The sequence below is a fragment of the Nannobrachium achirus genome (assembly GCF_963921795.1).
Source record: "Nannobrachium achirus genome assembly, chromosome: 3".
Lineage (NCBI taxonomy): Eukaryota > Metazoa > Chordata > Actinopteri > Myctophiformes > Myctophidae > Nannobrachium > Nannobrachium achirus.
The window spans coordinates 25200635-25226319 of record NC_137812.1 but is presented as its reverse complement, the minus strand read 5'-3'; the positions used below and the strand labels follow the sequence as shown (position 1 = coordinate 25226319).

Sequence of the window (25685 nt, the reverse complement as noted above, 5' to 3'; positions counted from 1 at the left end):
CAGTATTCCGGTATTAACCTGCGAGCCGCATTAAGTGAAGGTGGGGGCCGCATGTGGCCCCCCCCGCCAGTTGCCCATATGCTCTAAACTTTATATTCCCCCGTAAATTAACGTCGTACTTGATCATACTACAGCGTAATTTATGTTTAAAGATGCAGTGCCGTGATTTCACCCCCCCAATCATGATCATCAGGTATTATGATTATACTAGGAAGAAGATTCTTTTTTTCTTCAAAAAAGTGTACAAAAAGTACACTTTGCACCACCCACCTGAACCAGTCCCTCCGCCTCCTACAACAAGACCACCCACCTTTCCTAATCCCTCCTCATCCTCATGAAAGTACTGCCCATGGCTCTTCCCAGTTGTTTACAAAATGCTCTATAACAGTGATTGTCAAACTGGGGTCTGGGGACCCCCAGGGGTCCTTGAGGGACTTCCAAAAGGGTCCACAGCAAAATGAGTTTAGTGTCATACATTTTCCACACAATGTTTAGATGAAGGAATCTTTACGTTCTTGATACAAACCAAATCCCGCACCTACAGTGGACGGCAAGACTCCAGTCAAACCGTTATATGTTTGCGAATTTGCGATCATGACTTTTATTTGGGTTGGTAGATATTTTTACTCACTGGTAACACTCCTGAGGTGCTGCTTTCTGTCACCAGGATAGATTGTTGGAACAGCGCCTGGCTTCAATATTTTCCTTTTTGCAAATCCTTTTACTTGTCTTGGGCTAAGTTAGTGAAGCAGTCATCAGGGAAATGTGAACTACGCAGTACGCACACAAAGTCTGGGGGAGAGGGCTGAGGGAATCACGCTGTTTTTATAAATAAAATTAAACCATCTCGTTTGATGGTTTGTCAGTGTCAACTGGTAAAGTGTGAAATGACTGTTTGATAGCTGTCAGCAGCATCTGGGCAGGAAGAAACCCAAATACAAAGGGAATACATAATTGCTCATAACAACCACACCAGGGAGTCTAATGATGAAGTACTGTCAACCTCATAGATACATGAAAACCAGCAAAATAACACAACTATATGCCCTTCATGCGGAAGGTGAGTGGTTCAAACCCTGCCTAAGCCGAAGTCAGCAAGGGGGAGAAGATGACAGCCAGCCCCATGGCCTCCCCTTAGTAACAAGAAATCTTGCGAAATAAAATTTGTCAACCAATCATCAAGGACGATGATACACAAAAGAAGAAGAAGAACAAAACTATGGCACCACCTCTTTAACTCTTTTGCCGCCATTTAGGTTGTTTACAGTCTGCTCACGGCCATCAGAGTAGCTTACCTTTGCGAATTTACAAAAAAATAGGCATCCATTATTTCCTATCGCGGTCTTGTGTAAAAAATGGCTGCATTGCTCACGGAGCAGTGAAAAAATCCACAACATTATTTCTCTCGGTCGTCCTCAGACGAGCTTCCATCGGAGTCTCCAATCGTTCCGGTTCTCCATACACCCGGGCCGCCATTACGGAGTGAGTGGCTCCTCCTTCCCCTCTGTTTGCATCAGTTCTCAGACATAGACATAGAGAAACTAGATCCAGGCATAGAATACCACCAAAAACGTATCCCGCCGCCATTATTGTTTATGTGCGCTCCAGATTTGAGACCAAAGTTACGGGAGCTGCTGCTACTGTACACACCCGCGCCACCCCTCATCTGTTCACAGTGCTCAGACAGGTAAAAGAATGAACGCTCGTTATGGCGCGGCGGACATGAGAAACATAGAACGAGCACTCGTTTAGCAGTAAAAGAGTTAAGAAATTCAAGAAATATTCAATATTTGAAGCAGCAGCTGCAGCTACAGCTACTTCAGGACCATGGACAGCATCTATAGTTACTTCAGGACCATAGACAGCATCTATTTACTTCAGGACCATAGACAGCATCTATAGTTACTTCAGGACCATAGACAGCATCTATAGTTACTTCAGGACCATGGACAGCATCTATAGTTACTTCAGGACCATAGACAGCATCTATAGTTACTTCAGGACCATGGACAGCATCTATAGTTACTTCAGGACCATGGACAGCATCTATAGTTACTTCAGGACCATGGACAGCATCTATAGTTACTTCAGGACCATGGACAGCATCTATAGTTACTTCAGGACCATAGACAGCATCTATAGTTACTTCAGGACCATAGACAGCATCTATAGTTACTTCAGGACCATGGACAGCATCTATAGTTACTTCAGGACCATGGACAGCAGTACAGTTACTTCAGCACCATGGACAGCAGCTACATACATCTCTGTACTACAGGTATGTTCAGGGCCTCTGTGTGTGTGTGTGTGTGTGTGTGTGCGTGCGTGCGTGCGTGCGTGCGTGCGTGCGTGCGTGCGTGCGTGCGTGCGTGCGTGCGTGCGTGCGTGCGCACGTCTCTCTCTCTATCTCTCTCTCTTTCTTTATACTTTGTTATCCAATATTACAATTGCCTAGAGGTCGGCATGACACCGTTGCTCCAATCCGCACCAAATGTGCGTCAAACACTGTTTAGGGGTCTGCCATTAAAATAGTCTAGACTACATTGAACACATGTGGGGCGCTACAGCAGTGTTTAACACTTCAAAGGGCCGTGACTCTGATCAGCCCTTTGATAATGTATCCCCCTGTTCTCATCAGGAAGCAAGGCTTGTACACGGTCTGCAAAATCCTCTGTGCTAATTTGGTTTGTGAAATGAACACTGTGCAGTTTTCTGTTTCAGACTCTCCCATCAGGCAGACTGAAGGTCATTAAGGCCAGGACCAACACACACACCTTGTCTTCCTCCATACATGGGCATTCCCATATGAAGTCCTGTTAGATATGGGCTTAATAATGATGACATCAGGGATCTCCATGTATGGGCATAAAAGGGATTCTGTTAGAGTGGTTCCCATGACATCACAGTGATGTCAAAGAGTGATGTGAGAGCGGCAGACCCTTAGACCATAAAAAAGTGTACACGTCCAGACAGACAGACAGACAGACAGACAGACAGACAGACAGACAGACAGACAGACAGAGTCAGCATGTGCCATTTCACATACTAAACTGCGACCTTCGGTCATAAAAATACAGTGTTCTTATTCCTGTGAGAACGAAAAAGCAAGCGATTAAACTACAAAAAAATAGCTCCAAGGAACCCAATCTCCTGAGTTACAAAACAAACCAAAAAAATAATTAAACTGGCGGCATCATGATGGCAGAGCCAGCGCATGTGGGCAGACACTGTGCTCCCTGGCTGATGATGTGTGCAGGGGTTGCCATCGTGGCAACAGCCAGTTTAATAAGAGGCTTTTTAATTTTCTAACTCGGGAGATTTAATGTGCCCCAGAGTTTTGTTTCAGTAGTTTAATCCACTGTTTTCCCAAACAGTGGGACCAATTTTTATGGGTCATGACTAGGGGTGTAACGATACATTTTAATAGAGATTCGATACATATCACGATACATGGTTGACGATACGATACAATACATGGACGATATTGGTTCATTCATGGCGATACGATACGATTCGATTCAATGATTTAAAATCGATATAGTAACTATTTAGCAAAGCAATTAAATCTGTGTGAAAGGTGTGGATAGAGCAGGTTTTTAAGGGAAACATGTATTATTATGGATATAAATAAGTAAACACAGTGATTATCTGCCAAATACATGGACATTGTATATTGACAAACCTGCACCTTGGCATGAACCAGTGATTACACACATTTATCGATAGGCCAGTGTATCTATATGGAAAGGAAAAGTAATTATACCCCTCCTTTAAAATTTTCCTCTTAAAAATGCTAAATACAATGCACAAGTAGGTAGTATCGATACAATCGATTCTTTGCACTGCCGATTCGATACGATACAAAATCAAACGATACGATTCGATTTTAGCTGTTTTCATTTCGATATACAGTACTTCGATTTTGTAAGTTAAAAACGATATTTCAATGCAGTTACTATATCGTTACACCCATAGTCACGACTCAAGTAAAAATTGTATTTTCCTACATTTAAAAAATTTATTATATTTCAAAATATATTTTTTATATTTATATTATATATATATATATATATATATATATATATATATATATATATGTGTATTTAAACAAACACAAATTTCTAAGAAATTCCAAAAAAAAAGGAAATAATTAAGAAGTAATGAAAACAGGTGATCTACAAGCCCACAAGGCTGCACAAAACGATGTGTTGTGTGCTTTTAAAAAAATCTTTGTGAAAACAAATCTACAGTGGATTTGTTAAAGCTAGGTTAAGTGATTTCACTTAAGTTTCACTTTCAGTTTTCATGTAGTTGACTGGCAGTGGCATTCCTCCAATCATGATCAGGTGGGGGCAGGGCTTGGTGCATGTAAGGCCCGCCCCCACTCAACCATGATTGGAGGAAGGCCCCACTCTATCCTGATTGGAGGAAAACTTGGTGCCACACAGTTTTTTAAACTGCTTTTTTCTCCTCACAGGAGACAAACCTGAAGTCCAAATATGTTCCAAACACTCCATCAGAACATAGACCCGTTGTGTTATTATTTGAATTAAACGAAATCACTTAATCATACATTTAATTTAACTCTGACAGACCCATAAGGGTCTATTTGGACCCCCGGTGCTCCCCGGACCCAACGTTCACAACCAAGACCACCTCAACCTGTGGGTCGGGGGTCCCCAGATTATTAGCTTAATGATGTGCAACATTGATTCTCACTCAATAGAAAACAAACAGGCTTGAGGGGAGAGACGACAATAAACGGTATTCGTTGCTGTCATGCTGGAACCCTTCTCTTTGTTATTATTATTTTTCAAAGCATTTTAAAGTATTGAAAATAGCCGTTCTATAGGTTTGTGAGCTTGTAGAACTGCAATTTTCACTACTTTTGTGATCTCGACTTAGGCCATTCATTCAAGAAAAAAGTGACATTAGCCGGGGACCCACAAGTCCAAAAGCTCAAGGAATAGGGACACGCGCGCGCGCGCGCACACACACACACACACACACACACACACACACACAAACACACACTCACACACACACACACACACACACACACACACACACACACACACACACACACACACACACACACACACACACACACACACACACACACACACACACACACACACACACACACACACTGTGTATACTCCAATGGAATGGAGGCAATAATAGCTGCTTGTCATAATGGCTTTGGTTTTAATGTCTGGTTCTAAACACAATACAGCTACTGTGTTGTGTCTATCATTGCTGGCAGGCAGAAACCTTGTATCTCCATGCTTCACATTTGTATGTAGCCGGGGACCCAGTCACCAAAATGGGAGGGGATATGTGATTTTCTGCAGTACTTTTTATTTCTGTTTTATCTATTAGTTTGGTCATTAAGGTCCACAGAATGAGAGGCCTGCTCTGCCGGAAACATTGCGAAAAAAAAGTTATGGCCATTTGTATATTCACTGTCCCATTGACTCCACTAGAAACAATTAAAAAATAAAATAAATGTGCTTTAAGTAGCATGTGAGGGGTCAAACTAGGGGTTCTTCATGATTCTGAATCCATTTCAGTCATTTGTTTTGCATGAAAAACTTTCAGCAGCCCAAAACTGTGAAAAGTGGAAAAAAGGTGATGACTCAAAACAAATGCTTGCAATGGATTCAGGATCATGAAAACCCCCTGGTTCGACCCCTCACATGCTAATTAAAGCAGACTTTTTTTTCCTTTTTTAAATATTTCTAGTGGAGTCAATGGGACAGTGAATATACAAATGGCCATAACCTTTTTTCGCAATGTTTCCAGCAGAGCAGGCCTCTCATTCTGTGGACCTTAATTCTGTGGACCCTCCCATACAAATGTGAAGCATGGAGATACAAGGTTTCTGCCTGTCAGCAATGATAGACACAACACAGTAGCTGTATTGTGTTTAGAACCAGACATTAAAACCAAAGCCATTATGACAAGCAGCTATTATTGCCTCCATTGGAGTATACAGTGTGTGTCTGTGTGTGTGTGTGTGTGTGTGTGTGTGTGTGTGTGTGTGTGTGTGTGTGTGTGTGTGTGTGTGTGTGTGTGTGTGTGTGTGTGTGTGTGTGGACCCTGCAGGTCCATTTGTTTCCATTTGGACACTCCTCAGAGTTCATTTAACATTGGAATTTCTTTCCTGTGCGTGCGTGCGTGCCTGCGTGTGTGCGTGAACAGGATAGGTAGCATAAACCTTCCAGCCTAAAATGACTACTAACAGTTGTGACAGCTCTCTGGCTGCAGCTGCAATCACGCTCCATAATGAGTGCCTGCAAGAAGAAAAAAAAAAGTCCGACTCCACATTTTCTTTCCCGCCGCCGGGTAGACAGTTAGCAACTATACAGTAGCTACTGTTACTGTTACTGTGGCGTATTTAGCACAATGACGTTGCTGTCAAGGCCGAAACCTCTTATCTTCCTTATTTTAAAGCGGCACTATACTGTATGTCAGATATAAGGATATAAGGAGCCAAATTAGCCTTAATCTTACAATAAATGCGAGAAGTCTCTGTGAGTCTGTCTGTCTGTCTGTCTGTCTGTCTGTAAACCGCGTAATTGGAGAACCGTTCGTCCCACCTGCTTCAGATTCGGCACGCGCGTTCTCCGCCGCGGCGCGGAGTGCAGTGCCGGGCATCGGTCCGACCCGATGCGCGGTTTTCCCGAACCGCCGTGAAACGTTCGGAATCTCCGTATGCGGAACTGATTGTTCATCATGCTGTTTCTGAGGAAACCGGCGCAAGCACTGACTCATTGTGACATCACATCATAAAAGGCTCTGACATCACGTACGCCACATGAGTCAAGAAAAAAATCCATGGTTACGTATTGAATGTCATCAGTATGACGTGTTCTGATGTTCATATATGGGCTTAAATGGACACATGCAAACATATGGCCTGTGTCCATATACAGTATGACAACAGGTAAAATGGGGTTTGCATTAAAGGGGGAACCGGCACTGTGTCTGCAACACAGTCGGAGGCACAGACAGATACAGAGATATCCATAATGGGAATAAAGGGACACAGACAAACAGATACAGAGATCTCCATATATGGGCATAAAATGGATGCAGACAGACAGATACAGATATATATGCTCCATATATGAGCATAAATGGACACAGGCAAACAGATGGTCAATACGGGTCCTACAGAGATCTCCATATATGGGCATAAAATGGACGCTTACTCGCTTAGAGACAGATAACTCCATATATGGGCATAAATGGACACAGGCAAACAGATGGTCAAAACGGGTCCTACAGAGATCTCCATATATGGGCATAAAATGGACATAGACAGACAGATATCTCCATATATAGGCATAAATGGACACACGCAAACAGATGGTCAAAACAGATCCTATGACAACAGGTATAATGGGGTTTGCATTAAAGGGCGGGGCATTCATTCCCTATTTACATTGTTCCAGAGTTGGCCAGGTCGCCGACTAGACGCTCGGGCGGCCGAGCTTCTAGTGCATTACAATTGTCCTTTATGACAATTATGAAATGTAAATATTGTATTTATTTTAGAAATAGTTCAATCTTTCACTCAATAGGGGCAATGCCCGTCGCAAGTTGATGTCATTTGTCCATAATGTGGAATCTATGGACCGCATGTGAAAAAAAATGAAAATAAACGCTATACTTTCTAAAGTTAATATGAGCATCAAATCAATTTAAAATGTTTTTTTGCCCATAAGATGTTTTAAAAAATATATTTTAGTTATAGAGGGGAATTATAACGTATTAAGTCATATTTGGGTTATTAGCAAGGGATCCTTTTAATGAATAAAATCCAGTCCATATGGTAGAGTATGTTAATACGCTCTGCTCTTCTATTGAGACATTTAGATCGTGCCCAGAGACACAGGATCTGACGCAAACTTTGATCTGATGGTCGAGATTCAATTCATCCCCTGAGCAAGCAAGCAGGCTCAAAGGTAGTACTAGTAAAAAGAATGTCAGCAGGGAACCGGGTTCAAATCCAGGGTAGAAGAGGAAAGTTACAGCTTTTAACTATTAAAACATTAAAATATATAAATGAATAGCACATCTAGAAGCTCATTTGTATCCTTAAAAGTAACAGTTTGTGTGTGAACTTATGGGGTTTCCACCCGGCAACAATGATGAGTTGGCCACGGAGGGAGCGCCACAACTTCAAGTGTGTGTGTGTGTGTGTGTGTGTGTGTGTGTGTGTGTGTGTGTGTGTGTGTGTGTGTGTGTGTGTGCGTGTGTGTGTGTGTGTGCGCGCGCGCCCACGTGCCTGCATGCATGTGTGTGAGCGTGCATGCGTGCGTATGTATGTGTTTCTGATGCAACGTCTCCTCTGTTTGTTTGTTTTTTTCTTTGCATGTTTTCTTTAACGGGGGCCGCGTGGGTATTGCAGCTCAGTGTGTGTCAGGGATAATGAGGCTCCAGTTGACAGGTCGTGCGTCCGGCGCTGCAGTAGAGCGCCAGCGAGGGACCTGACCTGTGCCGTAGCCCCCCGCAGACGCCCGGGGGTCTTTGGGGGGGATCGTAAATGAATGCTCTACTCAAAGGTATAGGCAAGTGATTATCCTTGGTTAAAATAAGTGTTATATAGCTCTATATTCCGAGTAAACATTGCTATAGAGTGTATCTTCAGTAACAGGAGTCTCCATATCTCTCCATCATTTTATTAAACAGAAAATGCATTTTCAGGTCGGGATACCCAATTTTAACCAATCAGGTTACAGCACTGAGTCAGGATAGTGATTAAACAAGTGAAACTGGAAGTGATGACCACAACAAAATGAGCAGACAAAACTGGAATTGGAACTATAAAAATTAAGCCTATAAATGGGTACTCTCTCCTGATTGGCTGAAATGTTGTCACCTAGCTGAAAATGTATTTTCTGTTTAGTAAAGAGCTGGAGAGAGACCCATTATGTTACTGAACAAACACTCCAGAGCAATGATTACTATCAGAATATAGTGCTTTAACAAAAAAACGTTTTGTTTTAACCAAAGAATATCCCTAACCCTAACAGCGTCACGTAAAAACATCACAAATTTGAAGCCTGAAAAGAAAAAATCGTTTTTTCATTGCCGCGTCATTTACAGCAGGGGGGACACTTTTCCTTTCCCTCTCAGCATGGATACAAATCAAAAAGCCAAATGCTGCACACACTGTGGCCACTGATGCCAGCCAGCAGGATATAGACAGATTTCTTGTTTACCAACCTTGAGACTGCACATGCCTCTTAGTTTCATATAATCATTCGGTTCCCAACAGATCCCCAAACCTGTTGTTTTGGGGATCGCTGCTTTCCCCGCAACAGCATTGCGCACGAGAACAGCTGATATACATGCTCACATCTCGTTGCGGATGCGACTGTTGTGAGCATGGAGGTCATGCAGTTCTCGGCCGTTCTCTGTGCACAACGCATAATGAGTGGCAGGGGTTGACACTAATGGTTGCCCGAATGCCCGCGGCAAGGAAATAAAACGATTGGGCAAGTGGAGTTTGCTTTCAGGTTGCCCGACAGGCAGTGGTGGAAAAAGTACTCAAATGTTTTACTTAGGTAAAAGTATCAATACTGCATTGTAGAAATACTCTGTTACAAGTAAAAATATCCGGAATTCAAAATGTACTGTAATTGAGTAAAAGTACAAAAGTAATGGTATCAAAATGTACTTGAAGTTCCAAAAGTAAAAGTACTAAAGATCTACAACGCATCAGCCCTCGTATATAATAGCGCTGAAGTAGTTACTGTATGTTTTATAATATTATAATTTACATCTGCAAAGTAACAAGTAACTAAGTTTTCAAATAAATGTAGCGGAGTAAAAGTACAATATTTGGACCCCAGATGTTGAGTAGAAGTAAAAGTATTGGAAATTGAAATACTCGAGTAAAGTACAAACAACTCAAAAGTGTACTTAAGTACAATACTTATTAACTTTACAGCACTGCCGACATTCCATCTTCATTAAATATTGTATAGGCTATTTATGCTACCCTTTAACAACTGTAATGCAGTTACATTCATTCTGTCTTTCAAAGTGACTTTCAGCCACTCAGCATTTATCGATTGTATTTAACATTAATTTGTTCTACAATAGCAGGGGTAGGCAACCTTGGCACAGATGAGGGTGATCACTGGCACACTGGCAGAAGTGTGTGAGAGAGGAACTTTATTTTAAAATCTAATATTGTTTTAAACGTGGTCAGTTAAATTAAGTCACCTAATTTGCAGCAAATACCTGCAAGTAATTCTACATTCATTAAAATTCACAACTTTGACATGGGGAGGGAATCGGGGAGATTATTAATGCTGAGTCTAATGATCATTATCACAATGTCCTGACAATTAAAATATGCCTGAATGTTTGATGGGGTGTCATTAAAATTTATATTGACAATGACATGGCAAACTGGCTAATCTGGAAAATAAAAACACAGCACTTCATTTCATTTAAAAAAGGTTGCTGACTAAAAATGTATTTTTCGGGCAAGAGGGCACAACCAAGCAGAACATGACATGTACTTGCCCGACGGGCAAGTGCTTCTGAGACCTTAGTGTCAACCCATGAGTGGTTTTGAGGACAACTGCTTTGAACCCCAGCACCCCTACCTCCCGCGGTAATAGTTTTTTGGAGGTTTCCACCCAACAAGAGACGAAAGGCAGAAAAGTCCCAATGCAAAAGCTGATGGGGTATTAGCGCCAGCGGTGGGTGGAACCTGAGCGCCGTGGCGGGGTTGTAATAATACGCACCCGGTCTTGAGGTGCACCAGCGCGTCCTGGACTCCCTTCTGGTGGTACTTGGTCATGTACTGATGCATGTCCGGGTAGTTCTTCCTGATGTTCCGCTCCGTGCTCCCGTTAGGGACCGTACCGAAGCGGAACGGAGGCGAGTAGGAGTACGGACTCTGGAACTGTTGGGAGACAGAGAGGGAGAGAGGAAGAGAGAGGGGGAGAGAGAGGGAGAGGGGGAGAGAGGGAGAGAGAGAAAGTAGAGTGGGATCATCAGTCATCATCACTGTGTCTGTGTGTCCAGTCTACCGTTAGACTGGCGGCGCTCACACACACACACACACACACACACACACACACACACACACACACACACACACACACACACACACACACACACACACACACACACACACACACACACACACACACACAAACTCGCGTGTCTACAAAAGATGCACACATAGGGGGCGAGTCTTTTCATCACCAGACTCTGTATGCTGCATGTGCGTTTGTGTTTGCACGTGCATTCGTGTTTGCATGTGCACGTACATGAGCGCGTGCATCTGTGTGCATTTGTTCGTTCGTGTGAGCGTTTGTGTGTGTGTGAGCGCCAGCGTGTGTGTTCTTTTTTTTAGTGTTTTTATGTGCCTGCTTGCATCTCTCTCTCTCTCTATGTGTGAGAGAGAGAGAGAGAGAGAGAGAGTGTGTGTGTGCGTGCGTGCGTGCGTGCGTGCGTGCGTGCGTGCGCGTGTGCGTGCGTGCGTGCGCGCGTGCGTGCGTGCGTGCGTGCGCACGTGTGTGTGCGTGTGCCGGGGCTCTGCTGTGCTGGCATAGTGTTATCAGGGTGACAGCTCCAGCCAGAGGGTCCAGGCTCTGGCATGGCCTGCAGGCCGGCACTCTGGAGACAAGCCCTCTGGCCGCAGGCCTGGCATTCATTACAACAGCACTCCTCATGTCCTGGACGTGTGTGTGTCTGTCAGCACGTCAGCATGTGTGTGTGTGTGTGTGTGTGTGTGTGTGTGTGTGTGTGTGTGTGTGTGTGTGTGTGTGTGTGTGTGTGTGTGTTTGTGTATGGATGTGAAGCTTGGACCCTGTATCGCCACCATATCCATCAACTGGAGAACTTTCATATCAAATGTCTCCAGCGCATCCTTGGGCTAACCTGGCGCGACCGTGTTCCACATACGGAGGTCCTGAAGAGAACGGGCACCAAGAGTATGGAGGCCACCTTTCTTCGGCACCAACTGCGATGGGTTGGCCACACCATCAGGATGCCAGAGGACAGACTCCCACGCCAATTGCTGTATGGTCAGTTACATCAAGGCCAGCGATCTGCAGGAGGTCAAAAGCGGAGATACAAGGACCAACTAAAAACCGCACTGAAGAGATGTGGACTAACAGCACACCCAGCTGGAAAGTTCTGCCTCAGAAGGTCCTTTATGGAGGCAACTTTGCCATGCTGGACTCCAGCGTTTTGAAGAGGAAAGGAGTGAAGCAAGGGAAAGGAAACGCCAGGGGAGAAAGATGGTCAATGCAGCCAGGACCACAACTAACACTGACTTCATATGCATTCACAGCAATAGACCATGTGGCTCTCGTATTGGACTTTACAGTCATTCCAAAACTCACTAATAGAAGAAGTAGAAGTCATCATCGAATACGATGGACTACCATAAGCAGTAAGCAAGTGCAGGGAAGTCCAGAGAACGTTAGAGAGTCCATCCATCCATCCATAAATCTTCAACCGCTTATCCGGAATCGGGTCGCGGGGGTAACAGTTCCATCTGGGATTTCCAGAGTTCCCAATCCTGAGCAACTGGAGGACCACTCCTTCCGGGAGTATACCCAGCATTCCCAGGCCAGTGTGGAGATATAATCCTTCCATCTGGTCTTTGGTCTGCCATGGGGTCTCCTCCCAGTGGGACGTGCATGGAGGACCTTCCTAGGAAGGCGCTCGGGGGGCATCCGTACTATAGATGCCTGAACCACCTAAGCTGACGCCTTTCCAAGTGAAGGAGCAGCGGTTCTACTTCAAGTCTCTGAGCAAAGGACAAAAATTTCTAATAGGGCCTTTTGGTCACGTTGTGAGTTTGGAGGTCTGCAATTTTTGGTGCGTGATACAATCAAGTGAATACTGGAGATGTGGCGTATAGCGGCATGGATTTCAACACTGAGAGGGCAATTCTTTCAACATACGTACGATGCTGCTGGTTACAAAAAAAACAGATTTGGGAGAGTTAAGCCCTTTGCACACAGGCGCGTTTAACCGCACGGATAAAACGGACAATTTCATTTTTTAAAAAGAAAACAATGATTCTCTATGACCTCATGCACACCGGCTCCGAATTAGCCGTGCGACGAGTGGCTGCGGCCGTGCGTTTTTTTCTCGATCGAACCAAGTTCGATTTGTGCGTCTTGTCGCATGCAGTAAAAAACTCATCACTCCTTTTATGACTTCTTTTTGGATCCGCAGCGCCGATTCCGCACAGCCTTGCACACCAAATCCAATGCGTTTTATTCATGCAGCAAACGAAAAAAAAACGCAACTGTCCTGTGTGCAAAGGGCTTTAGGCTCTTTTACTGCCTATGACTCGTCACGTGTCGCATGCATGACGCCACAGCAAGCGTTCGTCAAATCCTGATTTAGTCCAAGACTGAGCAGAGGGGGGAGGGGCGGGTGTCTGCCGGTGTTGTTCTTGAGGCCCTACGGTATCTACTTTCTCTCCTTCCTTGTTGATTTTGGGTGAAAAACGAGGCACACTCCACTGGCTCTCGCTTTGTAATGGAGATTCGCGGCCTCCTGTGTGTGTGTGTGTGTGTGTGTGTGTGTGTGTGTGTGTGTGTGTGTGTGTGTGTGTGTGTGTGTGTGTGTGTGTGTGTGCGTGTGTGTGTGCGTGCGTGCGTGCGACTGTGTGAGATCCAAAGAAAAAGTAATAACGCACATGCATCGTCTTTGGTGCTGAGCCAAACTTGAAAACAGCAGAATCATGTAAAAAACTAAAAACAAGGATGGAGCAACTTTTTTTGATTAGTTCTGTTGCTGCTGTGAATAAAAACGTTGCTTTTTAAAAGTGATTTGAGAGTAAGGTTGGGATCCTTTGGGATTTTAACGATTCTGTTTCTTTAACGATTCCCTGTTAACGGTCCATTTCCTCAACAGTTCCCTTTAACGATTCATAATAGGGGTTTTCAAATGGACCCTTAACCCATTTAGAACGGGTACACATTTTGTGTATCGTTATTTTATGCTTTAACTATTGAAAATAGCAGATATACAAGCTCACAGCGCGGCACCGAGTGCCGCGCTGCGAGCTCGTAGATCTGCTATTTTTGAAAAGTCGTGAACATTAGAATTTTGACCCGATTCTATAAGTGTCTTTTGAATCCTTCTAATTCTAGGCCTAAATGGGTTAAGCTGGCCTTACACCTGCTGACTTTCAAAGGATTTCACGGTCACATCAGTCAAGTCGTAATAAAATCAAGACGAGTCGCGGCACGGCGCACTCCCGTCATTCAGTCGTTACTCAGTCGTTACTCAAAAGGTATTAGAGTTCTCAACGGGCCTGATAATTAAGGCCCGGCCCTAACTGGGCCCGACAGAGCAGACCCGAGGCTCGGCCCGACCCTAACGAGTTTCATCATTTTAAGCCCGAAGCCCTAGAAAGCCAGAGTGAAGGAAAATAAATAAATTAAAAAACGCCTCCAGGTGGCGCCACGCCAGCACAGTGGTGACCGTACCACGTGGTTCCCCATTATAGCGAGTTATGCTGAGAGATAGGCTGAGAGAGGAGAGAGTTTAGCCTACCTTTCCACTTTTGATTCGGCAATGTTTTCTCATGAAGAAAAGTTTAATTCTTAACTCTCCCCACGCTTTGAACGTTAACGTTCGCCCCATTTTTTGCAGAACCTCGATGCCAATACGGCGCTCGTTCGGTTCGTTCGTCTGATGACTGTAAGCTGATGAGGGGTCGCGCGGCCGTGTACTGTAAACACATTTTCCGCTGTGATGGTGTAAAAAATCCATTATGCGTTAACATCAACGGAGAACAATTCACTTCCTTGTTGATTTCCTCTGGCCCGGAGGCTCTGTAGCCAGTGACTGCTCTGAATGTACGGCAACACATAGCAGGACAATTCACATTCATTCTCGCATGAGGCCGCCCTCTGCTGCCTGGCAGACCAAAGTGCACTATTGCACAATCAAAAAAAATAAAAAAATATAAAAAAATGTCTGTCTGTCTATCTACTATAACGTCGCAAAGGTAAGCCGCTTTTTGATGGCACCAGACCCAATAAATAAATAAATAATCTGGCAGTAGGAGAGTTAATCCTCCTCCTCATCGTGTCCACACCCTGACCCTACAACGCATGCATCTGTCTGCATGTGCCGTAAGTCTGTCGCTCAACTCTCTGTGTCGAGTCAGTGTCTTTCTCTCCTCCACTCTCTCTCCGTTTCGTTTCGGAGTATGACCTTTTTTAACCCACCATCGCGCGCATCAAAGCAGGCTGCCGCTGTCTGATTTATGGCCCTGGCCTGGATAAGAAGAACTGATCTGCAAGTTCTAAACATGTCAGATCGTGATGCAAAGCAGACTTCAGTGGGTTTGTAGATTGAATGGAATTTTGGTGCGCAACACCAGCCTGCTATTAAGTATATATCAGCAGCCTGCTGCGAGCACCGCACTGTCTGTGATCGCACGCAGTACTCTGTCTCTCAATCACTCTGCTCTGCTCGCCTGCTTGGTACTGACACTGGTCGTGTGCTCGTGGTCACATAGTAAATAAGTGAGCTAAATGCCAGTAAGCGCCATGTTCTTTATCTTTATCAAATATAAAAATAAAAATAAATGAAACATTTTTTTTTTTCTCGAGGCTCGGCCCGGCCCGACTAATTAGCATACATTTTGAGCCCGGCTCGGCCCGAATACGTCGGGTCGGATCGGGTAGGGTCGGGTAGGGTCGGGCTCGGGCAGAGTTTGAGAACTCTAAAAGGTATTAGGTGGTAGTTTGACCTGATTTTACCCCGACATGACACTCAGATTCTGTTTCGAGAATATCAAACAGGTTTGATATTCTCGCAAGTCGCAAGTCAAATCTTTAGAGGCATCTCACATCTAAAGACTGAAATCTTTGAAAACACACTATAAAGTCTTTGAAAAGTCATTTTAAAATATTATAGGTAGTCTTTTAAAAATCTTTCCAAAATCTTGTCAAAGTCTTGTAGTGTATGGGAGGCAGGTCTTTAACTCTGAGAGTTACACTTTGAGAGTGTAAAAGAACCCCTGGTATTGTAATCGTATAGCAGAAGTCCACATACCAGCTCTGACAGTGTGATAAAAAACCTGGTTCCAGAAACAGTTCCAACTAAAACTGCACACTGTCGAGCCACTAAAACTTGTGGCCATGTATTTCCTACTTGTGCGCCAGCAGAGCACGCCATGAGATGCGCTCACAACTGGCATCACCACTGGTGATGTCAGTGACATCACCACTGGCGTCACCAGGAATGCTGGTCCCTAGTTGGCTGTTACCTGTTAATGATGACGGAGCCAGAAATGCTGGTCCCTGATTGGACTATGGGCTTAAACACACACAGCTACCTACCTACGGTACATACCTACATACCTACACACTGTACCTACATACGCAGCCGAACGCAGTACTTATGTAAATATGGAACCTAGTAAAGGTCATAGCAGTGGTGGCCATTTTTGGTGCCACAGATAGAAAGCCCATGTTTTTTTTTCCCATAGAGATTTCTGAATATATTTGTATAAATTATGGAACCAAACCACCCAGGCTCCTGGTGAACCATGACCATAAAATGACCTCGCCCTAAAGGGCGAGGTCGCGCCAATTCTTGACCATCTGGCCAACCACAGCGTTTTCTGACGATTCTAGTTGTTGTCATTCTGGGGGGAGTTTGTTCATGTTTTTGTGAGGGTATCAACCCTAGGAGACACGGGGAGAACATGCAAACTCCACACAGAAAGGCCCTATCGCTCACACCCTAGGTTGGGTTGGCGATAGGGCCTTTCTGTGTGGAGTTTGCCTAAACATGGAGATGTGGTACAGAAGGACTCATATATGGGCATAAAAAGTATGTCATGTGACATCACTTCCTGTACAGACAGTCAGACAGACAGCCATTGACTCCGACCTAACAATAGCTACTGTCTATGACGGTAGTTCCATATGACATATTGGACTAGACTATCTCCATATATAGTGTTATCCACACCTCCATGTTAGGACTCATATATGGGCATAAAAAGTATGTCATGTGACATCACTTCCTGTACAGACAGTCAGCCATTGACTCCGGATTAACAATGGCTACTGTCTATGACGGTAGTCCCATATGACATATTGGACTAGACTATCTCCATATATAGTGTTATCCACATCTCCATGTTTAGACAGCCAATGACTCCGGCCTAACAATGGCTACTTTCTATGACGGTAGTCCCATATGACATGATGGACTGGACTATCTCCATATATAGTGTTATCCACATTTCGTGTAGCCGCCCTGTACAGGAAGTGATGTCACAACTCGCTGACATCACACTGACATCACAGAGGATACGGACGGTCACGAGGATACGGAAGGAAGGAAGGACACTCAAGTGACACGGTTCTTCAGAGTATATGAATAAACACATATTTGAAGCTTATTTTTTTATAAAATATTTTCGAAACATTATTTTTATTTTAGCATCCGTTTTTCAAGAAAAAGTTGACTAGCTCCTTTAATTATATGATATATATTTTCAGAAATTTCTTTGAGGGAAATGAATGAATGAATGAATTCTATATTTCGTAAAACCACAAAATGGCCACAACTGCTATATCCTATTCCGGTTCCTCAACGTTGTATGCGGTTCCTCTGGTTCGGGATCCCAACCCTAGCTGCAAAAGGCCTTTCTGTTTTGTGTGTGCACGTGCAACACTGCGCGTGTGCGTGTGTGCGTCGATACCTTCTTGTCGGACAGCCCGGTGACCTGGTCCACGAACTCCTCCTGGATCATGAAGGCGGCCAGGTTGGCGGTGTAGGAGGCCAGGAAGATGACGGCGAAGAAGGCCCACACCGACACGATGAACTTGCTGGTGGTTCCTTTGGGGTTCTGCACCGGCACCGAGTTGTTGAACACCAGGCCCCACAGCAGCCAGATGGCCTTGCCCACCGTGAAGGAGGGCCCGTGGGGGTCTGAGACACACAGAGAGACACCGTCGTTGTCGGATGAAAACCATGTATGTCCAAAACCGTTCGTTTTGTATTTGTCATTTTTTTTAAATGATTTAAAATAGTGAAAATAGACAATCTGCAAGCACACAACGCCTCGCCTCGCATTGTAGGTCGTCTATTTTCACAACTTTTGTCCGACACTTTGGTGTGATGAAGTAGGGCTTTAATTTACGGAAAAAAATAAACATACAAATTTGAAACTTGGAGATAGGAGGATTCTGCCTGACAGTGACGATATACAGCATGTGACCAGCAGTGGAAAAAGCACTCCCATGTTTTACTTTTATTGCATCGATGCTGCAATGTGGAAATGCCCTGTTGCGAGTAAAAGTCTGTCATTAAAAATGTACTTGAGTGAAAGAACTTAATAACCTGACTCCGCCAGATGGTGGCAGCAGTGCGTACCGCCCAGTCCGCCCTTCTGGGCGGTACGCACTGCTGCCACCATCTGGCGGAGTCAGGTTAAGAACTTAAAGTACCAAAAGGAAAAGTTCTCGTCGTGCAGAATGTGTTGTTTCCACGGACCCCTATCTGAAAATATTTGGTGCCAAGGACCCCATACAACAGGGGTCTTCAACGTTTTCAGGCCAAGGACCCCTAGAGAGAGTCGAGAGAGAGATGAAACAGGGACCCCACAAACTGACCAGAGATTCCATATAGTTTCATTGTTTGACAGCACAATCATCAGTGTATTTTGGATTCATGTCAATTTGTGTTTTCAGATATTTAACCACTTGAACCGTCAAGACCCCTGCCATACAAGATTTGTGGTGTTAAAAATGTCAAAATGTATTCAAATGTTCTGAAAGAATGTCAATGTTTTGAAAATATCTGATGTATATTAGGGCATTGGGGGTCCCTGGACCCCACTTTGAGAACCCCTGCATTAGACCATGGATCACCATAGCACTGAGAGTGTACACATGGACCGTTCATTTGGTTGCATTTGCTCTCTGAGCAACATAAGGGTGCATTTGGTTCCTCTGTCCATCATTCATCTGAGGACCCCCACAAGGACCCCTGGGGGTCCCCGGACCCCACTTTGAGAACCACCACATTAGAGCACTGTTTCCCAAACAGTGGGCTGGGACCCATGTTTGGGTGGTGATATAATCTATAAGATTTTAAAAAGTTTTAACCAAAAAAAGAGACAACTTTTCATAAATTAACCCACTTACTGCCATGGGCCACAAGGTGCCGCTATAGTGCCAGACATTTCTGCATAGGCCTTCGCTCTAACTTCCGGGTACACAGGCAGCAGTGGCTTGGGCTTTCACTGCAAACACTGTTATGAACGAAGACCGGAGGAAGTGAGCTAACAGTTAGCTATTAGCTTCATTATTTTTTAGAAGCCCGATCTGAAGCTATTTAGCCGCAAAAAAACTTTGTCGCTGCCCTGGGAACACAGTTCAGAGAAAAAGGTCTCTAAAGATGTGAGTTTGTATTGGAGTCCCGATTATGGGCCGATGTAAACAGAATCGCGGCCCGGGGCATGGATGGAAAATTAGACCGGGGCTTCGTTGAGACCTCCGATTAATTCATTCATTTTATTAAATATCCCGGACTAGATCGGGATAGGCACCCCGGAATACGTCGCGCCGCCGACAGTATAGATTGAGTTTTTTTGGGGGGGCTCTAAACTTTATTCTAAACCATTTTCAATGGAATAAATCGAGCCAGGACGAGCCAGGACCACCCACATCTCTACAAGCAGCAAGTAAAATAGCAAAAAAAACATTGTATTGGATTGAAAAAATCCCAAACTTGTCCGGGATAGGCACAAGAAGGGTTAAAAAAAGAGACAACTTTTCATAAATTAACAACAATTCCAAAAGTATTTAATAAATAAAACAAATAATTTTGATGAATACATACAAAGAAATTAACTTTTTTGGGTCACGGGCAAACTGATTTCTCTTTTGTTCACACAGAGAAAGATAAAGAGTGAGAGAGAGACTAAATGTATTAGCAAGCAGAATTTATAAGCAGCCTGGCTTTGTAGGATGATCTCTCCGAATCAGTGTTAAGGACACAATACAAAATAAAAATACTACCACCTCATCATTAGTTGCAACTAAGTTTGTAAAAAGTTAACATCATCCCAATGTGATGCAAGATATCAATCAGAATTACTAACAGAGCCACAGCTGGAAAATAATTATTGTGAAAAGAACAACGGATTTGAGTCAGCAAACAGTTGAAAGGGGATGTCCTTGTGTACTGTATAATAGTAGACACAAGAACAGCAGTTCAACTGGTTTTGGCATCGGAACGTGACTGGAATATGTGGCCAAAAATCCAAACCTCTTTTTAGGCAATCAAGGGGTTTGTTTTTAGGTGAGCTGCCTGTAGAAATGCCAAACACCGACCTTTAGGTGTTTTAGATAAGACTCCCAACTTTTCTTAACTTTAACATTCAAAGAGCTGAGCGTGAGAGTGACACAGAGAGAGAGAGAGAGAGAGAGAGAGAGAGAGAGAGAGAGAGAGAGAGAGAGAGAGGTGTAATTTTAGTTTTTTTAGAACCTTATCTCAGTCTTCACCTGTTTGTGTATTTGCTTTGCAGCCGTTATCTTGTCATTAAAAGTACAGTTAGTCCCGCAGCGATTATCCAACAGTGTGGAAAATTGGCTGAGACGAATGGATGGAGGGCTCCTCTTGTCGAATATTTAACGCCCGGGATTCGAACCCGGGTCTCCCGCTTAGAAAGCCGACATCTGAACCTCTAGCTGCCTCGGCCGGGAAGAGATAATATCCTGGCCTTTTTGGCCATCAGGCTAGGGCTTCTCTGAGCCACTGATGCTACCCATAGAAGGAGGACTCGTTTTGGTCCCACATCATCAACATAACCTATTCCAGTGTTTCTCAAAGTGGATTCCAGGGAGTCTGTGGGTTCCTTTAGGGGGGTATAAATTGACCCATACAAGTCTGTAACTCTAACTGTGTACAAAATGGAACCAAATGGACCTGTCAGAGTTTACAATTTACAAATGTACAATTTAGGCATTTAGCAGATGCTTTTAATCCAAAGTGACTTACAATAAGCAGGTCAATATATCAATATAATAAGCAAAATAATATGTCAGTGCATCAACAACAATATAACAATGCATAGGAAAATTATATCTAGCTTCATGTGTGATTGAGGGAAGGGGAGTGTTACAGTAGTGCATTTCTGGTCCACGTTACACGCGCGCAGGTCGGTACCAAATGAGCCAATGAAACCAGCGCTCCCCAAAACAACAGGGAATTGTTGGGAATTGATTACATGATACAGTCACCTGTGCATTTAGTCTCAATGTTTGTAAACAAGAGTGGGTCTATGGGTTTAGGTGGAGTCTGAAGAGGTGAGTCTTCAGTCCATGGCGGAAGCTAGGGAGTGAGTCTGTAGTTCTAAGAGTTAAGGGGAGACCTTGACATTTCAAAGTTTGAGAAACATTGACCTATTCAGTCTTGCGCTTGTTGATGCACGGCGAGGCCATCACCGGCAGCTCGGCACTTGTCTCTCTCTACCTAACGCTCCCCCCCCCCCCACCCTCTCAAGGCCGCCGTCTGTCGGTGCAACTGCCTTGTTTTTCAAGTGACTTAAAACCATTTAGGCCTAGGATTATTGAATGCTTTAACCAGTGAAAAATAGCAGATATATACAAGCTCACAGCGCGGCACCGAGTGCCGCGCTGCGAGCTTGTAGATCTGCTATTTTTGGAAAAAGTCGTGAAAATGTGTGCAAATCTTTGAATATATGTATTTTCAAAGCGAACGATTGTAACTCAAATTTTGCTTCTGGGGGGTCCCTGGAACTAAATATTTTGAGATGGGGGTCCGTGGCCAGATACATTTCATTTTGGGGGCCCTTCACATGAAAAGGTTTGAGAACCACTGACATAGTAGTCTCTCAAGACTAACAGACTAACTGAGCTCCAGTTAAGTGAAAAGGACCTTTTCTTTGACGATATGGCTGGCCAGATTGCTGACATAGAAACATGGGTTTTTCAAAAAGTCTTAGAAGGATTCAAAAGACACTTATAGAATCGGGGCAAAATTCAAATTTTCACGATTTTTCAAAAATAGCAGATCTACAAGCTCGCAGCGCGGCACTCGGTGCCGCGCTGTGAGCTTGTATATCTGCTGTTTTTCATTAGTTAAAGCGTAAAATAAGAATACACTATAATGTCTACCCGTTCTAAATGGGTTAAAATGTCATGCATTTTTTGGGGGGGGTGGAGAATCGTTTATGCAGCACTGTACGCGCTGTGGGGAGGAAGTTGTTAGGAAACACAGCATGTGGTGCTGGCTGCCAGCCTCGCCGCCAGGCAGCCTTTATACTGGGAGCAGGGGAAGGTTGCTGTCTTCCCTTTGAGTCTGAATGTGGATCAGTGGATGTCTGCTCAGCCCAGAGCATCTCACTGGTTCTAAAAACTTTTTCAAGGACCCCTAAATCAAGAGCCTTCAACAGGGGGTCCTCAGAGTTAACTCATACAGTGCCGCCGGCCACAAGGGGCGCTAGAGTGCCAGAAATGTCTCTATAGACCTTCGCTCTAGCTTCCGTCGACACTGTCCCAAGTGCCTTGGGATTTCACTCCAGCCAATGCTATGGGTGACGAGAGGAGGAAGCTAGCTGACACGTAGCCAAAATGCTAACCCATTTAGAAGCCCGATCTAAAGCTATTTCAGTCGCAAAAAACTTTTTCTTTGGGTCTGGGAACACAATCCGGAGAAAATCCTGTTTAAAGATGTGATTTATTATTGGAGTGGGCGGCGCGATGCGGCCGTTAGCGCGACTGTGTATGGCCGAGTGTTGGCCTGGACCATGGATGGACGTTTAGACCGGGGCTTCGTTGAGGCCTCTGATTAAATAATTCATTTTATTAAATATCCCGAACTAGTTCGGGATAGGCACCCTGGAATACGTCACGCCGCCGACAGTATATATTGAGGTTTTTTTGGGGGGCTCTAAACTTTATTTTAAACCATTTTCAATGGAATAAATCGTCGGACCATCTAGCGTCTCTCGTTGGCTAGCGCTGGACGAGCAAGGACCACCCACGTTGCTCCAAGCAGCTCGGGGTAAGTAAAATAGCAAATAAAATATTGTATTGTATTGAAATAAAGCCGAACTTCTTCGGGATAGGCACTTATAGGGTTAATACAGGGGGTCCTACAAATCTTTGTGTGATAGAAAGAAAAAAATGAAAATCAGATTCTCAACCAGATTCTGAGAACTTTAGCCAAAAATAGCAGATCTACAGGCGTTGTGAGCTTGTAGATCGGCTATTTTCGGCAAAGAGGTTTGGTGTAGAGGGGAGAAGTATTGACATTTCAAGGGGTTAAATATCTGAAAACACTAATTGACATGAATCCAAAATACACTGATGATTGTGCTGTCAAACAATGAAACAATATGGAATCTATGAAAAGGTTGTGGGGGTCCCTGCTTCATCTCTCTCTCAACTAAGGGGTCCTTGGCCTGAAAACATTGAAGACCCCTGCCCTAAAGGCCTATCTGGCCGTGAACCCCCTGTCCGCAAATGTTTTGTGCCAGGAATTAATTCAAAGTCTTGTAAACCTTTTGAGGTTTTCCCAAACATATTCAAAACTAGCTGATGTACAAGACCTCAGCTTGTAGATCTGCTCTTTTTGAATAGCCAACATAGAAATGGATAAAGTGGTTAGACTTAAGTGGTTAAATTCAATCCTATACTGTACATACTGTATCAGGTATTTGAAAATAGCCGATACAGAAGCTCACAGCAACACGTTGCATTGTGAGCTTGTAGATCGGCTATTTAAAACCTCTAATCGGGAGATAAGTGACCGTCAAGTCGCATACAAAAACTTTAGAAGGCAATGGTAGCCTATCAGGAGGGAATATGGGAAATGGGACAGATCCATGTTGATGACATGACTTTAGAGATACTGTGTACCGCTTTGCGTGATTCGGGGCAAAATCTGTAGGAGCAGTGTACGAAATGTGTTTTTGCAAGAATCGGCCTCATGGTGGCGCTAGAAGAGGGCCATGTGAGAAATGCATGGGTTGTGGCTTGGCAGCCAAGGAGTGTGTGTACAAAGTTTGGCATGGATCGGGTCAACAGTGGCGGAGATATGAGTAGGGGAAAAATGTGACGTGACGGACAGACTGACAGACAGACAGACTGACAGCCGGTGGAAGTTTTGATAGTAACTGACGGTCGCAATAAATATAGAAATAAAAATAAACATCTTAAGAAAATGTGACAAATTTGAAATATCTTCAGTTGGAAACATTTGAACAACACAGATCGTGTACATGGGTGGTCCCTGGCATGCACCATGTATTTTCCAGATGGTGGTCGGCGGCTGAATAAATATTAAATCAGGGGTTTCTTTGATATGAAAAAATGTCTGAGAGCCAGACTGCGCTCCACTGATTGGTCTGCTGCTGTATCGCTCCCTAGGGGTTTAGCTGACGAATCACGACAAACAAACCAACTCATGTCCCCCATCTCTCTCTGTCCTTAGCCGGGTCAAATACATGCAGGCTGTTCTGTGATAATATTACAGAAGATTGATTCTTCCACTTTCATGCTTGACCTGTCGCTCTAGAGGCTATGGCGTGTAAGTGGGTGTGCGTGCATGTGTGTGTGTGCGTACCTTTGCCCTGTGCCAGGTTGCGGTTGAACCCAAGAGGACTGACAAACTCAAAGAGGAAGACGGCCAGGGCCGTGACGAGCAGCAGCATCACAAACATCATCACCCACACCGACGCACTGAAGGGCTCTGGAGAGACAGAGAGAGAGAGAGAGACATAGAGAGACATAGAGAGACATAGAGAGAAAGAGAGAGAGTGAGAGAGAAAGAGAGAGAGAGAGAGTTACTGAAGGGCTCTGGGGAGACCGAGTGAGAGAGAGAGAGAGAGAGAGACATAGAGAGACACATAGAGAGAGAGAGAGTTACTGAAGGGCCCTGGGGAGAAAGAGAGAGAGGGAGACATAGAGAGTTGCTGTCAGGCAGAAACCTCTTACAGTATCTCCGTATTCTACATTTGTGTATTTTCGTGAATCAACACCCGACTTGATCTCACTACAGTGGCACACAAAAGCATCATTAGTAGCAGATCTACAGAACGCGTAGATCTGCTGCTATTGATTTGACTCTTAGTTGAATCCTGAGTGAAAATTATCAGTTTTGGACATACAAGCTTTCCACCAGACATAGACGTCTTATAGACCGCGACACGGCGGCCTTTGAGGAGGAGAAGAAGGGGAAACAGAAAAAAACTAAAAGGGGGAAAAAAGTACTCACGTATTTTACTTAAAGGGGGCGTGACACAGCCAAAACAGCTAATTATGGCTATCAAATTAGCCAATTTGTATCAATACTGCAATATAGAAATACTCTAAAGTCCGGAATTCAAAATGTGCTTGAGTAAAAGTATGAAAATGTTGGCATCAAAATGTACTTAAAGTACCAAAAGTAAAAGTACAAAATGTTTGAAAATAGCAGATCTACAAGCTCACAACGTATCGCATCGCGGCACGTTGTGAGCTTGTAGTTCGGCTATTTTCAAATAGCCTTGGTATAAAATAGGGCTAAAGTGGTTTCTATATGTTTTGTAATATTAGAATGTATACCTGCAAAGTAACTAGTAAACTCTAAAGTTTTCAAATAATTGAAGTGGAGTAAAAGTAAAATATTTGGACCCGAGA

General features: G+C 44.0%; 1 protein-coding gene across 1 annotated transcript in view; it reads right to left on the bottom strand.

Annotated features, from left to right (window-relative positions):
- Positions 1-25685, bottom strand: part of LOC308280795 (glutamate receptor ionotropic, NMDA 2A-like) — a gene marked incomplete at both ends in the record, with an annotated part of 238007 nt that overhangs the window by 29293 nt on the left and 183029 nt on the right. The window contains 3 exons of the mRNA XM_080720958.1: positions 10773-10933; positions 17735-17964; positions 24631-24756. Of these exons, the coding sequence (XP_080577084.1) occupies positions 10773-10933; positions 17735-17964; positions 24631-24756 (517 nt within the window). The remainder of the gene's footprint in view (positions 1-10772; positions 10934-17734; positions 17965-24630; positions 24757-25685) is intronic.